The following is a 17843-nucleotide window of genomic DNA, read 5'->3' on the forward strand; positions in this document are numbered from 1 at the left end:
CAGGAAATGAAGACCGAACTTGAACTTGAAATATAACCAGAACACAAATACAGATATCTGGGAGGGGCTATGGATTGATCGGCTATGATTAAGGGAAAGAAAATTATCAGGTATGATACATAATTTTACCTTCCCTATCATCAAGCCGATCAATCCATAGACTGGTGGGATGTACCGAAGCAGTACTCACCCAGGGCGGGACATGGAAATCCCTGAACGCAACACTGAAGCCCCAAACTGGGCCTCGGCCCGAGCAGCCACATCCAAGCGGTAATGTCGTGAGAATGTATGAGCCGACGACCAAGTAGCCGCTCTGCAAATCTCTTCCAAGGAGACAGATCTGGACTCCGCCATCGAGGCTGCTTGTGCTCTAGTAGAGTGTGCCTTCAGCTGAATAGGCGGAATCTTCCCCGCCACCACATAAGCTGACGCGATCGTCTCCTTGACCCAACGTGCCACTGTAGGCTTAGATGCCTGCAGACCCTTACGAGGGCCTGCGAACAGCACGAACAGATGATCCGACTTCCGGAAATCATTGGTCACTTCCAAGTATCTGATGATGACCCGTCTAACATCCAGGTATTTGAGTGCAGGGTACTCCTCTTGGTAATCCTCCCTACGAAAGGAGGGTAGGTAAAGCTGCTGATTCACATGGAATCGAGAAACAATCTTGGGCAGGAAGGAAGCCACTGGGCGAATCGATACTCCTGCCTCAGTGAATCGCAGGAACGGTTCTCTACACGAGAGCGCCTGGAGCTCGGAAACTCTTCTGGCTGATATGATAGCCACCAGGAAGACTGCTTTCAACGTCAGGTCCTTCAGCGATGCCCTTGGCAAGGGCTCGAAGGGCGGCTTCTGCAAGGTCCGTAGTACCAGATTGAGATTCCACGTAGGCACTATCGAGCGCAGAGGGGGGCGCAGGTGATTAACTCCTTTGAGAAAGCGTACCACATCCGGCTGTAAAGCCAGGAAAGCCCCCTTCAGACGACCTCTGAAGCAAGCTAGAGCTGCCACCTGGACTTTCAGCAAACTGAGCGACAGGCCTTTCCTCCAGCCCCTCTTGCAGGAACGCCAACACTGAAGATATTGGAGCAGTGAAGGGTGATATAGAGCCTGCCTCGCACCACGACGCAAATGTACGCCAAACCCTGGCGTAAGTGGTGGAAGTAGAGCGCTTCCTCGCTCTCAGCATAGTGGCGATGACCTTGTCTGAGAAGCCCTTCTTCCTCAGCCGCTTCCGCTCAAGAGCCAGGCCGAAAGACCAAAGGGGGAGGGATCCTCCATCACCACGGGACCCAGAGGGCCGTCCACCGACAGTCTGACTAAGTCCACATACCAGGGACGTCTGGGCCAATCCGGACCCACCAGGATCACCCGGCCCGGATGCTTTGCCACCCGGCCTAGCACCCTGCCCATCATGGGCCAAGGCGGGAACACGTAGAGAAGCTCCTGTGCCGGCCACTGCTGGAGAAGAGCATCGACTCCCAGAGATCGCGGGTCCCGTCCTCTGCTGAAAAAACGCGGCATTTGGCAATTGGCTGAGGATGCCATCAGATCGAGGCTCGGCCGGCCCCAGCGTTTCGTGATGTCCAAGAACGCCCGAGCAGACAGTTGCCACTCTCCGGGATCCAAGGTATGGCGACAGAGAAAGTCCGCCTTGACATTCATGACTCCCGGTATGTGGGCCGCCGACAGCTATTCCAGATTTGCTTCCACCCACAGGCATAGCTTCATGGCCTCCTTGGCTAGAGGGGCGCTCCTGGTACCTCCCGGCCGATTGACATAGGCCACAGCCGTGGCATTGTCCGACAGGACCCTTACAGGCCTCAGCACCAGCACCGGGAGAAACTCTAGAAGCGCCAACTGAATGGCTCGGAGCTCCAGGAGGTTGATGGACCATTTTGTCTCTGCAGGAGACCAGAGCCCCTGCGCTGTCTGTCCCAGGCAGTGGGCTCCCCAGCCCGTCAAGCAGGCGTCCGTCGTGATGACAACCCACTCCGGGGTCATAAGAGGCATTCCTGCAGACAGCTTGCCTGGCCTCAGCCACCAGCTCAGTGCCTTTCGCACCGCTGGATCCAAAGGCAGGCGTACGGCGTAATCCTCCGAGACTGGAGTCCACCGCCGCAGAAGAGAGTGCTGTAGCGGTCTCATATGAGCCCTGGCCCAGGGCACTACCTCCATCGTGGCCGTCATGGAGCCCAACAGCTGCACATAGTCCCAAGCCCGAAGAGTAGAGGAGGCTAGGAACTGGCCCACCTGGGTCTGAAGCTTGACGCTCCGTTTGTCCGGCAGGAACACTCTGCCCACTTGGGTGTCGAATCGAACTCCCAGATACTCCAGGGACTGAGTCGGGCGCAGCTGGCTTTTCTCCCAGTTGATGATCCATCCTAGGGAGCTCAGAAGAGCAATGACCCTGTCTGTAGCTCTCCTGCACTCTGCATAGCAAGGGGCTCGGATCAGCCAGTCGTCCAGATAGGGATGGACTTGCACTCCCTCCTTGCGGAGGAAGGCCGCGATGACCACCATTACTTTGGAGAAGGTCCGCGGAGTCGTAGCCAATCCAAACGGGAGGGCTCTGAACTGGAAGTGTCGGCCCAGCACTGCAAAGCGCAGAAAGCGCTGATGAGGCGGCCAGATGGGAATATGTAGGTAAGCTTCCTTGATGTCCAGGGAGGCCAGGAATTCTCCCTTTTTCACCGCAGCTATTACGGAGCGGAGGGTCTCCATCCGGAAGTGCCGAACTTTCAAGGCCTGACTGACTTCCTTGAGGTCGAGAATAGGCCGAGCAGATCCTTCTTTCTTTGGCACCACAAAGTAAATGGAGTAGCGCCCCTTGCCAAGCTGATCTACTGGCACCGGGACCACCGCACCCAGGCGGATCAGGTTGCTCAAAGTCTGCTGCACAGCAGCTGCTTTGACCCGAGACTTGCAAGGAGAGTTTACAAACCCGTCTCTTAGGGGTCGGCAGAACGCTAGCTTGTAGCCGTCTTTGATGACTTCCAGAACCCAAGCGTCTGAAGTTACCCTGATCCACTCGCCCAGAAACGAGGACAACCTTCCTCCTATCTGCACTGGGCCATGGACCAGGTCCCCGTTATTGGGTACGCGACCCTGGGGGTGGGCCGGAGGACGAACCTCCGGGACGGCGGTCCCTACGAAAGGAATGCTGCTTGGGGGAGAAGTTCCGTTTGAAGGAAGCGGAGGCAGAGGAGGCCGACTTGCCCGGGCGATACCGACGGGCTTCCTGGAATCAGCCCTTAGAGGAACCAGGACGGGCACTGCCGGCCTGAGTCCTGACCTCCGGTAACCTCTTGCCCTTGAACGTGCTGAGCTCCGTCACGATCTTGTCCAGCTCGTCCCCAAAGAGCAGCTTGCCTTTAAAAGGCAACTTGGCTAGGCGAGATTTAGAGGCATGGTCAGCAGACCAGTGCTTAAGCCAGAGCCACCGCCGCGCAGAGACTGTCTGAGCCATGCCCTTGGCCGAGGCTCTCAAAACATCATACAGCAAGTCTGCCAAGTAGGCCAAACCCGACTCCAGGGTCGGCCATTCCGCCCTCCAGGAAGAGTCCGAGGGGGAAGCCCGCTGCAAAACAGTCAGGCACGCCCTAGCCACGTAGGAGCCACAAACCGAGGTTTGCAAACTCAGAGCGGCCGCTTCAAAGGACGACTTTAAGGCCGCCTCCATTCTCCTGTCTTGGGTGTCCTTCAGGGCAGTGCCACCTTCCACCAGCAGCGCCGTTTTCTTAGTCACGGCAGTGATTAAGGAATCTACCGTGGGCCAGACAAAGGCTTCCTGTTTCCCCTCAGAAAAGGGGTACAGACGGGACATAGCCCTGGCTACTTTCAGGCTCGCCTCAGGGGCATCCCATTGCGCTAAAATTAAGGTCTGCATGGCTTCATGAACGTGGAAGGTTCTAGGTGGACGCTTCGTTTCCAGCATAATGGCGGAGCCAGTAGAGGCTGAGAGAAAGCCTTCCTCCGGAGAGGCAATCTTCAAAATGCTCATGGCCTGCACAAGCAGGTTGGGCAAATCCTCTGAGCAAAAAAGCCGCGCTGCAGAGGGGTCGTCCGCTCCACCCGAGCGAGGATCAGTCTCTTCCATCGATTCCGCTAAAGATCTCTGGGAGAACTCAGACACGCTGCCGTCATCCACATCAGAGGAGATCGAGTCCCCCAAGGGTGGAAGATCCACCCGAGGGCACTTAAGCATAGAGGCCTCATCACCCCGATCAGAGGGGTGGGCAGGAGCAGTGTTCTGCATAAGAAAGGCTTGATGCAGCAGCAAAATGAACTCAGGGGAGAAACCCCCCAGTCTGTGCATTTCTGCAGCCTGGGCCGCGGCCCTAGAGGCGCCCTCCATATGCGCTCCCAGTAGCAGGGGAGAGGTGTGTTGTGCGTCCAAAATGGCGTTCGGCGCGAAACTCAGAGAAGGAGCCGCGCGGGAAGAAGGGCGTTTTAATTTCGCCGACTTCTTACTGTCGCCCAATTCAAGGGCGACCAAGCTGTTAACATCTCCCATCTCGAGGGCGGCCCAAGAAGAAGCCGACCGAGCCACGTGGCCGGTCACGACCGGGAGGGCGGCCAGCGGGGGATGGGCGCCTAAGGCGGGAAAGGCCACCGCGCCGGAGGAAAAACCAGTGAACTCTCCCAGTTCCGAAAGGGCTCCCAAAAAGGACGACTCTACCTTCGATCCCCCCGCTAGGCGCGCAAACGTGTTCCGGGGAGCGTCTTTTCGCGTCCTTGCCATCCGAGGCCATAGCCACGTGGAGACCGTTCGGGGAACCCCTTGCCCGCTAGTAAAAGCTAAAATTTCCTGCTTCTTGTTCCGAGCAGCGACGACTTGTTCCAGTGAGCAGCTGCAAATGGACGTCCTTTTTGAACGTTTAAAAAAAATTTTTTTTTTTGTTTTTTTTTTGTTTAACGGAGCCAGCGGGAGGGGGGAGAAAAGGAGGGACCTGGCACCACCAGGTTTGCACTTGCTCACGAAGAGCCCTCAACCCCAGGTACTCAACAAAACCTAAACAATTAGGCTTAGAGACCTAGCCAGAGCTGCTGCTGTGTGACCACACACCTGCTGAGATAGAGAACATACTGGGGAATTTCCGGCAGCACATGACCACATATAGGGAGGCAAAAGATTGCTCTCTTTCTCCACCTGCTGGTAGATGGACACAACCCACCAGTCTATGGATTGATCGGCTTGATGATAGGGAATAGACAACTGTAAGATCAAAGCTTCAGTTGGCTGTTTACCTACGGAAGACAGACAGGATCCCCATTCAGCAGTCGAATCAAGTTTGTGTACCATGACCTCTGTGGACAATCTGGGGCTATGAGAATTATTCAACCCTAGTGCAACACAATCCTTTTCAACATGCGGCATACCATGGGTCAAGGAGGGAAGACATACAGTAGAAGTATCTCCGGCCAGGGCTGCAGTAAGGCATCAAGCCCCATCAAGCCCAATTCTTTCCAACTGCTGAAGAACTTGGACACTTTGGCATTCCATTTTGTCGCCATTTAGTATAGAAATGGAGAACCCCATCGGTCCCATGCTCGCCAGTAAATCTCCTCTCCCCCCCCTCTTTTTTAAAGGTTGTTGTGCTGGAAAAGGAGAGCACCACAAGAAACTGGGAGCGGTGAAGGGAGAGAAGAAGTAAATTTGTGGGGCACACAGACAGGGATCTGTATTTTGCCACAGATGACTCTGCAGACTCCAGCCACCTACAAAACTCAATCTGGAGACCAGCTGACCAACTGGACCAGGAGCAAATCACTCAACCAGAGGCTGAAAAGTGTCCATCCACCTGCTGGAGATAGAAAATACTGAGGAGCTGGACTGGATGCCAAGAGAGAAATGTCTCAGCTCAGTTTTCAGTTCTCTGTCTCCACCTGCTGGTTGACGGACACAACTATGCCACAGTTTCTGGAATAGTGGGAAGCTACTTAATATGGAAGGGATATTGACTAGTTAAGATGTAACTTCATCACAATCTTGGGAACCAACTTTAGATGGGTGTGCAGAAACCATTCTATTTAAAAAAAAAAAATCATGTTAGGTGGACCAATCACTAGGGCTTGGAGCTCACTAACTCATTGAGCTGAATTAACCACTACAAATAAAACCTTCTAGTTTAGGTATTTCACATGGCAAGAATCTAGAGGCTCAAAAGGAGCTTTTGTCAGCTACAGCGTTGATATCCAATCACACTGCAGGAGTCTTGACGGTAGGCATCAATAGAAGCAAGCCCCACATAAAGCAAACAAAGCTGTACAGAACTGGGTTTACCTTTTACATGTGGAAAAGATGTTTTAAATCGAGTTCATTTCCTATTTAGAGAAAGTAAACACTCTGGACCCTAGACAAACAATCTTTCACCTACATTATTGTATGGCGTGGAGATTTTGATTTCATTAGCTGACTGCATCAGGATTAACTTTGACATAGGAAAGGTGGTATTATTCTCTTTGGACCTTGATGCAGCATTCAATCTAGCGAGTCATACCTTTCTTCTGCATAAACTCTCACAAAAACTTTGTATTAGAGAATTTTTAATTATGCCATTGGAACTTAACTAGGAATGGCCTAGTGTATATTTGTGTTCCGCAGCAAACTGTGCAGGTAACTGCAGAATATAAGCATTTTAATGTAATCTAATGAGCTGTCTTCCATTGGTTTAAGTAATACTTAACTGGACTTTTAGAGTCCATTGGTCTGTGATACCTTCTTCCTCTTACAATGTGCCTTGTGGTGTGTCTCAAGGCTCTATACTGGGCTAGGTTCTCTAACATTTTCATGGCCCAACTTGCTCTGTTGATTCAAACACTGGGTTTCATATTCTATAGATACATGCTAACAATATCCAGTTACTTAACCCACTTGATTCTAGATATTTCATCAATTTCTTCTAAGTTACATTTTTGCCTAAAATTGAGATATGCTACTGGAGTAAGGTACACTGTTGATGCCACATGGCCCAACATCCTCAATATTTGATCAGCCAATACTTGCTGACTTTCCTGAATTTCCTCCTTAATGAAAACCGAGGTGGTGATCTTTTGCTGTAGAAGAAAGGCAGTCGCTTGAGTTGTGTCTAGCAATGCTCCAATGAATTTAATTGCTATACTTGGCATAGATATGATCTACTATAATTTAGGATGAACCCTATCAACTCCAGCACCTAAATGTTTATGTTTGACTCAATAAAGATATTAAAAAAAAAAAAAAAGAAGTGTTTGCCTCTACCTGAATTACATGCTTTACCAGCCAATCATCCGTATAGGAAAATGTGCATTCCCAGTTTCCATAGATATAACGACCGCTAAACTTTGTGAATATTCAAGGTGCCGACAGGAGGCTAAATGGCAGAACACCGTACTGGTAGTGGTGTCTCCCTATGACAAATCACAGATACATCCAAGTCACAAGAAGTATTGCCAGTCCCTTTTTAAGGGAGTGGTATGAGGAAGACCAGGGTAAACTATCCTGAACTTCTGTTAGTAGAGATGTTGGTTCTTGCCCTCAAAGTCTAGAATTGGACAGCATCCATCCTTTTTGTGATAAGAAAATATTTGGAATAAAATCCCTGCCCTCTACCCCATGATGGCACAGGTTCGACTACCTTGGTCTACAAGAGGGAAGGGAGTTCCTCTCAGTATTTCCTGACGCCAATAGCTTAATTCTGATGCTCTCGGTGGGCAATTTGTAGGCTGACCCCCTAACTGAAGACAGTATCCTACCCAAACAATTTTGAGAATCCACTTGTCTGAGATCATAAGAGGCTATCTGCCCACAAAGGATGAGTGGTCCTCATACTGAGGACGCTTTGAGTAACCTGGTGACCTCTGTGCATGCTTTGATGGGGAGCAATGCCAAGACATTCCAGCATCCGCCCAGTGTCCTGCACCACCCTCCCTAAGCACCAATGAATACAAGGTCAAATTCTTCCTCTTCTTTGGACAGGAACTGGGTGAATGCTCCTGCTGGGTTGCACAATGTTGAGGGTGATTGACACACTCTAGATGTCTATGCACCCTCAACATTCAATAGTTCCGGGATTCATGAAGACCAGGTTTCTGATGCCAATGAGCTAGTCTCATCACTGAAAAGCTTTTCTCTTTGTGTTTCTCTGCCATGAATACCCCTCTGACATCTGTGAACAGAAAATCCAAACAGTATCATGGATGGGTCCCAGGCACCAGGAATAGGCATCCATAATGGACATGGTCCTGTTGCACCAGAAACTTTTTGAAATGGCTCGGATCTTCTTTTGGGAAATCACATCTGGAAAAATAGCTGCAGCAAAATCAAAGAACTTGAAGATGACAAATTCCCTGGCTGGAAGCTCAAGGGCCACCGGTAGCCCACACAGAATTAACAAAAAAACAAACAACTCCCCCCCCCTTAAAAAAACCCAAACAAACAGAAAATAATTTAAAACAACTCACCAAAAAATGAAATCCCACAACAGGACTTATACATGAAATAAATGACAAAACTACATCAAAGTTTGGTCCCAAGATAACTGTTAACATAAACAAGTCTGTTCAGCTCCATGGAAAAGTTTAGACTGAGGAAATCCCATATGACAGTGGAAGGCAAGAACAGGCGTGCATGCACAATGAGTGTATTCAAATGTTTTTAGAAAAGTTGCTGAGGGTAGTGTCTCCCATTCATTAGGCTCCATCAGTGAAGATTTTACAGACTTGCTTGTTCTCGGAGAATAGGGAATATATGAACACCATGGAGAGAGATCTCTCCTCAGTCCACAGAACGAAACTCCTCCCAATAATATATACCATCCCTCCCATACCAACAGATACCCCTCCCTTTTTGGTAGCTCACCTCCCGGACAGTGATGTTCTTAAACTCAGAAGAGAGGGAGAAAACACGAAAAAGCTCAATCTCACTCAGTGTGGGCTTCAGAAGTTGGTTGTAGGTCTGCATCGTCTCATTGGTGATGTAATAGTGACTAGCAATGCGACCCAACTCGGTCACCTATGAAAGTAAGAATGACACCAACTTATCAATAGAGCAATAAAGGAAATTCCATACTGGGCACACTCCTACCCCCATCCAACAGTTCATGCTTTGAATTTTGCAATCATAAAGGAAAAGTTCTTATTGTGACAGGTTTTCATCTGGGTCATAAAATGCAAGTTGATAGTTATTTTCATACACATATCAAGAAGACGTATAAATAAATATTACATATCACATGGGCATTTATGCTATGCTATACTATGCCAGGGATTTATATTCTAAAAACTTCAAATATGGAAAATCATACACCAGTCCAATATAACTTGTTGATGATTTCTAAGGTGCTTTACCAAAAACATTCATCACTATTTCCTATAAACTCATGACAATTTTTAATTTTTCTAGTTTTTACTTAAAAATGGAGGGAAAAGGCTTCAGTAGTCAAAAGATTATTGCTGTGAAATAAAGTCACACTTGCTGTGATCCACTCAATGTCACTTTCAAAATAATCACAGCACCTTATGGCTAAGACCAATCATTGGCCAAAAACCTCCGATTAGTTTCAATTTTTCTCTCTTCAACAAAGTTTTACTCAAAATGAATTATTTTATAACATTTCTACCTTTAAGACTTACATCACGCAGCAAAAAAAAAAAAGCAGCAGCACTTAATGGGGATCTGTTTCACCAATAACAGGCCTATTCAGAGGAAACTCCAAACTTTTAACTTGAGTGCTTCAAACCAATCGCATATCATGCTGTCAGGCAGAAAATGGTGCAGGATAAGTCTTAAAGGCAGAAATGTTATAAAATATTCATTTTGAGTAAAACATTGAAGAGATAAAAACTAGAACTAATTGGAGGTTTTTGGCCAATGATTGATCTTAGTCATAGATGACTGTGTGCCACAGTGTGTTCATTGTGTTTGCCATTGAAGAACCTGATGACCCCTGAGGAAGGCTATTGTCGAAACTTAACCACGTCGGATCCTTCAATAAAATATTACTTTTGTATCATTGGTTGTTCCTCCTTCCTGGACCATCTTTGCTGTCTTGGTCTCTCAAAGCACATCAGCAAGGATCACCATCCCCAACACCAACTGAGCCATCTCCAAGGAGACTGGGGAGCTCCTGTACTCAGTGGAGGACCACTCTGGCCACATACCCTCCACAAACGGCATCCTGTACCTCCAGGCCAAAGCCCCAAAGAGCTGATTCAAAAGCATCTCCACCAGAATCATCGCCTTAAGTCACTGCCATGATCAGGGAATTGAATTTCAGACTGGGAAAAACATGCTCAAGTGCTCCCTGGGAAGCAGGTAGAACCGACCAATAAGCTTAGACCCACGTAGCACCATGTCAGAAGGTTCTCATGAATCATCTCAGATAAGACCCAATGGAGTGGAAAGGCCTTGGAGGGCTTAAAATAACCTTCAAGAATAAAAGGGGTCCTCAAACTGCAGAGCAATCATCACCTGATCAATCAGGGTGGAAAATCACTCACCAGAGAAAGCTGTGCAGCCAATCACATCTGTCCTCTTAAAGGCACAAACACTTCTGAACATTCCATTTCTTGATTTAGTATAAAAATAAGCTTTAAACCCTTTGTTTTTGATAATAAACCATATAAAAATTCAGAGCCACACCATAACCTGAATTATGGAACTCTCTAAATTCACAATTTACATTCAAATGGGATTTAAATAACCTCATAGAACACATCTATAAACCTCCCACACCTTAAATCTTTATTTAGAAAAGTTTTTAGACACTTTTGAAATGATTTAAATCTTTATTTAAGTTTGCACGTGTTCTTGCAGGTCTCCTTAGCCCTCATAGCATATGCACCCGAAATTGTGCCATTTTAGTGCTGTGGGCTTTTTGTAGCCCCACTCGCTTTCCCAACATCTTTACAGGTTTATTTAATTTTTAAAAATGTGCCGTCCTCACATGCACAATTGTGCTGATTGTGGCACAATTCAAATTTTATACAAAACAGACCTTTTATGGGTCTAACAAATGTTCCCCACTAAAAATTAAACATTGGTGGTACAGTGTTTCCCAGGTTCTGGAATGCCTCCGGAGCCATCGGGACTTTCAGGGAACTGCGCATGCACGAGTGACATCATCAATGATGCCACTGCACATCACAGCGTTGCACCTGCCATGCACCCATTCACAGGCCACAGTAAGACCTAGAAACACCAGGGGCTCTCCCAAATGCCCCAGCCGGTTCCCCACATCCTCAGGATGGCCTAGAATCAGCTCACCACAGGACCCTTTCCACCCCTGGGAAAATTTTCCTGGACTCTAAGAAGTCAGAACAAGGGGGAGATAGGGGCTACAGACCCCACCCCCTTCCTCTAACCCAAGCTTTCTGCAAGGTGACAGAGCTGGTAACTGCACCCACTCCTCCAGAGACAATTCGCTGGCTGCCCTAGGCCACCTGGAGAGACTAGGGGGGGGAATGGGGTCTTAGATAACTTTGACCTGTGACAAAATGCTCTCTACAGGAGACAGGTCCATGGGTACCAAGCTCTGCCAGGGCTCAACTGACCTCTTCTGAAATCACCACCATGAACTGAGACCCAAAATCAAACTTGGGGTCCCCTGAAGGGATGGTGTGTATGGGGGGAAAGAAGCTTCTGCAGAACCCCAAAACTGAGCCCTAAGGCTGGCTGCCCCTCTCCCCTGTGAGGAATGGCCAGCCTGTTTCCAAAATGGCTGTCGTTCCAGCAAACTCCTGCGCATTTGCGGGTATCAGAGCCGAACAAGGGTGTGGGTGGGTGTGAGCGTGTGTGTCTCACACCCTGCTGCAAGCCCCGAGACCTTCCCGGAGCTGTCCTATCTGGCCTCTAATGGTCCTAACTCCACAATCATGGCAGGAGGAACCGGCGGCTGATGATAAAACTATGTAAGCCACATTGAGCCTGCAAATAGGTGGAAAAATGTGGGCTACAAATGCAATAAATAAATAAATAAATGACAGACTCTCAGTGCTTGGTGGGCATGAAAGGCTCTCCCTATGCAGTCCCTTTTAACAGGCCTCTATTATGTCAGAGACGTTTCCAAAATCAAACCAGGATCTTGCCAAACTGCTCCAGAGGCTTCATCTCAATTTCATTTTCTCTTTTTTTTTTGTATTTTTTAAACTTTATGAAACAGGCAGCCTTCATCAAACAGCACTGCTTCCCATCTGCCCTTATGTTTTGGTTGATTCCCCATAGCTCAAGGTAGGGTGGGGGAACCCTAAAAAGTGCTCACAATCCTACTGAAATGGGCCTCTATAGGACCTCTGCTAGTCCACTCACCTGATCTGAGCAGTGGAGGGCTAAACAATAAAGGCACATCCAAAATCAACCAGGGAAGAGTCTCTAGATCTACCCCCAAGAGAACAACCTGCCTCTGGACTCTACCACTGGCACACAGCCATGACCTGTGACCTTGGGAGTTGAGCCTCAATCAGAAAGGAAAAGCTGTATCAGTTCAACCTGCACTATCTGCTAGAGTTAGAAAAATATTGACTTAGCTCCAGGCTGCACCTAATCTTATACTGGCAATGTCACTGGAAACTGCCTTGTTCTCTACCTCCATCTGATAATCTAGCTGGATGAAAAGAAAGTCTATTTTATTTCAATTACAAATTTTATACTCTGCCTTCAAGGGAAGGATCTCCGCAAATTGGCTAAAGTGAATAAACAAACCAATCTCACACTAGCCATGTTTGAAGTTTCTATGACTCCAAAGCACTCTCCACAGTTTGCCCCCCCCCCCCCCCCCCAAATGAGAATCACCTGCAGCCTTCTAAAATTAAGCTCAGGACTCTAGGTCTTAGCTAAAGGAGCGGCTCCTGTAGCTCAGCTAAAACGCTGTTTTAGCTTGTTTTCCCATATCACTCACCTTATTACTTTATCTTCTCACATTACCTTACACAATGAGGTATAACTATACCTACATTTCCAGTCCCTAAGATGTCAAACTACATCACCACCACTAGAGAAAAAAAAAATTAACTAGGGATGCTAACACTAATCCCTTATCTCCACTGAGACTGCTTCTGAGTACTCAGGTCCATTCTGAATTGCATCAGTTGTTGCTTCAGTGTTTCTTACTGAATCAGAGCTGCTTTCACGAATATGCTTAAACAAGATGGAGGTAATTTTATCCAAGCCAATACCAACCAGTGTAAAAGTACACATCATGAAATGGTGGTGCATACTTTGCTGGTAGGTGTGTACAAGAGTGGGATCTGGGAAAAGCATGGGCAGAGTTCATAAGTATGTGGATACTTAGAATAATCAAAGAATGAACACTTACACCTGCATGAAAGCAGGTGTCAAATGTCTGCGCCTACAGGACAAGTGTGATTTCTGCTGTTTACACTAGTATTTTATAAAGACACAAAGGCGCCTATGTATCTTTATAAAATAGTGCCTATGTAGGCACCTGTAGGAATGTACTAGCACTCTGTTATAAAATTACCCTCCATGTGTAATGAGATGCAGATTCTTCCCTCTTCTCTGTCTCTTACAGAATTTTGTAAGGTATAGTGTATACTATAAATGTCAGCTTATGTACCAAGTAATGGGATATATATTTGGCTTAACCATTTCCAACATCCTCCATCCTAGGAAAAGTGCCTCAGCACACCCAGCCTTTTAGGTATCACACTTCTCTATTTCTAGAAATTCAGGACCCTTTTCTCAATAATAACCAGTCTCTGTATCTGACCTGGAAGATACCAGTCTTCTTTTCGTACTTGATGAGGTTGTTCTTATCTAACATTAGTGCTGCAGTGTGGATCAGATCAAGCCGGCGCTGTTCCAGCAGAGGGTCTCCTTTTAAATCATCGTGGGAAATCCCATACAGCGTGGGAGAGCGTAACATCCGGATATACAGGTAAGTATAGCCCAGCCAGTTCACAGCATCCTAAAATCAAATATGGAGAGAGTATGACTATCCACAAAAGAATGGAGCATTTTTAGAAGAAAAACAGATTCCATGGACTAGATTATAAACAGCCTGCTTTAATAATCTGTATTTGTATAGCACTTCTCATTCAAGCAAGATTCTTATGTTTTAGCCTCACAGCACAGTCCCTCCTCTGAGGTGGATGATCATGCATACAACTATTTAAACAGAGAAGAGAAAGCTTACTAACAAATGCACCAATTACACAGATACTGGACTCAAGATACCGGGACATAGAGAGGATAACTTTATAACAGGTCACCCATGCAAGAAATTCGAACACACATAGGAGTTTGTGTGTCTTCAGAAAACACTAGGGGCAAAGTGACATATTCCATCTAGATTAGGGCTGCATTTAACCCTTTAGTGTTCAATGTTCCCATATGGCTTACTACGGGAACATTGGACACTAAAGGGTTTAATCGCGTTTAACTCCAATTAATGCATTAAACAATCGTGATTACAATAAATTAAAATCTCATTGTGGTGTCTCCCATCTCCTCCAAACATCTCTTCTGATCTCGTCCATTCCTAACCCCAGTCCTCGGTGCAAACCAACATCTTTCCCCCCATCCGTGACTCAACATCACCCACCTTCCCTACGTCAGTCTACCTTAAAAGTGGCCTTTTGTCGATCCTCACCAGCAGCAGCGTTGCACATATACTGCCTGGTCCAAAGCTTTCCCTCTGACCCATCCTGCCCAGGCAGAAACAGAGAAGGTGGGACAGGCCAGAGGGAAAGTTTCGGAGTAGGCCATAGGTACTATTATTGCAACGCTGTCACTCCAAAACATCAGCAGACCACCACCTTTAAGGTACACTAGCAGGGGTATTTGGGGGGGAGGGGGGGCACATGCTGAACCTTGAGTACGTGAAGAAGTGCGAGCTGCAGACCCACAAGAAGAACTAGAGTGGTCACCGATGGAAACTATGATTGAGGCGGTGAGATCCAAAAGCCACAAGAAGAGCTTGGTGCTGCTCATGGGGGTGGAGGAGATGGAGGGAGAGGTCCTGGACAATGGGAAGGAGGAATAAGAGAGAGAGAAAGAGATAACGGACCCTAGGAAAGAGATAATAGACCAAGCGGAAGAGAAGAGGGAGTGAAGGATGAGAAAGGGAGAGATGCTGGATTTGGGGTGGAAGGAGGGAGATTAATCAGTCCTTTAAGGAAGGGGGATGGAATTTGATATACCGCCTTTCTGTGGTTACAAAGTGGTTAACATATTATGTACAGGCACTTATTTTGCACCCAGGGAAACGGAGGGTTAAGTATCTTGCTCAGAGTTACAAGGAGCTGCGGTGGGAGAGAGTAATGCATTGTGTGATTTATCACTATCAATGCTTAAGGGCCACCCGCCTGGGATTACCCCGTGGCCACTTAAGAGGGTCTATCCCCAACACAGCTCAGGTCCACTGGCGCCTGCAGCTTGTTCTCTACACTAGTACCCTGCTCTCACTGACTGGGTCACAACCTGTGGTGTGCCGGTAAATTTTTACAACAGGTTCTCTCTCCCGTCCACCTCTGCACCCCCTCCCCAAATTGCAGATCTGGCTACACCAGGGGAGAAAGCGTGTGTGGGGGGGGGGGGGGGCAATGCATTACTCTCTCCAAGAAAAAAAAAATTAAATGCTCCCAGGTTCCAGTCTAATTCATGTTTAATGTAGGATAAGATGCCATAAATAAGTAAATAAATTGATAGAAACTCTGAACGTTGAGCACCTGATTCTAATAACATGATGTCTGTTTTAGAAGCCCTTTACCAGGAGAAAAAAAAAATCTTTGCACCAATGTAACAGGGTTAGGGTGTCCCTATAACCAGCCCCTCCAAATGATACACCGATTATGATATATAACAAATTACTACTCTACCTATGAAAAGTTATTCCCTTATTATACTTCCTCTGTGTACATTCGTATGCACAAGCTAGCATATTTGAAAATACTTTTTATCTTTTTAATTTGTTTTTATAGTATCCTCCCTACGGTCCACACCCCAACTAGGCTATTCCAGACCTCCTTCCCGCTCCCCCGGTGAAAAGGTATTCCCTTATTATACTTCCTCTGTGCACATCTGTATGCACAAGCCGGCATGCTTGAAAATACTTTTTTTTTTTTCCATTTATAAAATTTTTATTGATCAAACAGGTTTACAACATTCCAGAACCTCAGGTTCCTTCAACAATTCAACTTATAAATATACGAACATTTTTCCACAAGCCTCTTTCCCCCCCCCCCCTTACCCCCTCCCCTTCCCCCCCCCCACCCCCCTCCTCTTATTTCTTTGGTTTAACCCACCCTCCTCATTAAATTTCCCTTCAACCAGAAAGAAAAAACTTTTCCAAATGTACCCATTCCTCTGCATTAGGATTATAGCGCCCCTTGCGTCTATCTGTCAACTTTTCCATAGCAGCCACCAATCTAAGTTTCTCTACCCACTCTGTCTTTGTGGGCCCCCTAGTTTGTTTCCATTTTAGTGCCACCATTGTTTTTGCAGCGGCCAGACCCATACGCAATATTCTGTTTTGCCACTTCTTCCTCCCTCTGTTTCCCCAACCTAGAAGACACCATTTTGGATCGCAAGGGAACACTATACCCACCATCTTAGTTAATGAATTTATCACTTCTTTCCAGAACACCTGTAAAACTGGGCATTCCCACCAAATATGAAAATAGGTGCCCTTCTCCTTCTCACATCTCCAACATGTGTCTGAGGCATTGGGAAACATTGCCTTTATTTTATCTGGCGTGTAATACCATCTACTCAATATTTTGTAGGCATTTTCTTTGATAAGAACACAAATGGATGCTCTCTTAACTTCCATACATATTTTCTGCCATTCTGCTTCTGTAAATTCGGTCTCGAGATCTCGCTCCCATGCATACATAAATGGCAATTTTACAAAATCCCTTCCCCTGATATATTCGTAAAGTTTAGTGATCCCTTTCCCTCTCAGGTCTATATCCCCCCACAAATTTTCAAACTTTTCACTTTTAATTGGGCCCTCTTTCATCCCCTTCTCTTTTATAATATAATCTTTCACTTGAAGATATGCATACATGTCCGTCTCAGGCAAGTCATATTCCCTTCTAAGGTCCGTAAAATTTTTAATTGAACCATTGTCTAGGAAATCCCGGAATCTAATCAAGCCCTTTTGGAACCATGTGGAAAATATCCTACCGTCCCTCCCTCCTGGAAATCCAGGTTTCTGGGTAATCCAAGCATAAGTAGATTTGTGCTGGGCTCCCCGTAACCTTTTCTTGAGCATTCCCCACATCGTAAGTAGATGTGAAACAAAAGGGTTTAATGCCATCTTCCTGTAATTAACTTCTGGGGTAGAACCCCATAGAAGGGCATCAAGCCGCCCCCCCTGAACAAAAATCTGTTTGAAAATACTTTTTATTCCTTTAATTTTTTTTTTTTACAGTATCCTCCATACGGTCCCCACCTCTACTACTCTAGGCCTCCTCCCTGCTCCCCCGAGTCGCAGGGTCCCAACACATACCAAAAGGCAGCCACCCTGGTGGTCTAGTGGATTCTTTGGGGCAGGAAAGATCCCCAGTCTTTCCTGCCTGCTGCCGGTGTGACCTTCCGCTGCCACATCGTCTTTAAAATGGCTGCTGAGACTTACAAGACTCCAAGTCTCGCAAGGTTGCCGCTGGAAGTCTCGGCAGCCACTTTTAAAGAGCGATGCGGCAGCGGAGGGTCAGCGCCGGAAGTGGGCAGGAAAGACTGGGGATCTTTCCTGCCCCGAAGAATTCACATCCCACCCAACAGAGCAGTACCAAATAGTACCCAGCCCAGAGTCTAAGGTGTGCTAAGTTAATGAGTTGAACCAAACACCCAAACCTCCCACTTAACCAACAAGAGACACTGCCCCCCCCCCCCCCCA

General features: G+C 47.0%; 1 protein-coding gene across 1 annotated transcript in view; it reads right to left on the reverse strand.

Annotated features, from left to right (window-relative positions):
- Window positions 1–17843, reverse strand: part of SNRNP200 (small nuclear ribonucleoprotein U5 subunit 200) — a 231109-nt gene that overhangs the window by 126338 nt on the left and 86928 nt on the right. The window contains 2 exon segments of the mRNA XM_030201646.1: window positions 8846–8998; window positions 13713–13910. Of these exon segments, the coding sequence (XP_030057506.1) occupies window positions 8846–8998; window positions 13713–13910 (351 nt within the window).

This window comes from Microcaecilia unicolor, chromosome 4, assembly GCF_901765095.1.
Source record: "Microcaecilia unicolor chromosome 4, aMicUni1.1, whole genome shotgun sequence".
Lineage (NCBI taxonomy): Eukaryota > Metazoa > Chordata > Amphibia > Gymnophiona > Siphonopidae > Microcaecilia > Microcaecilia unicolor.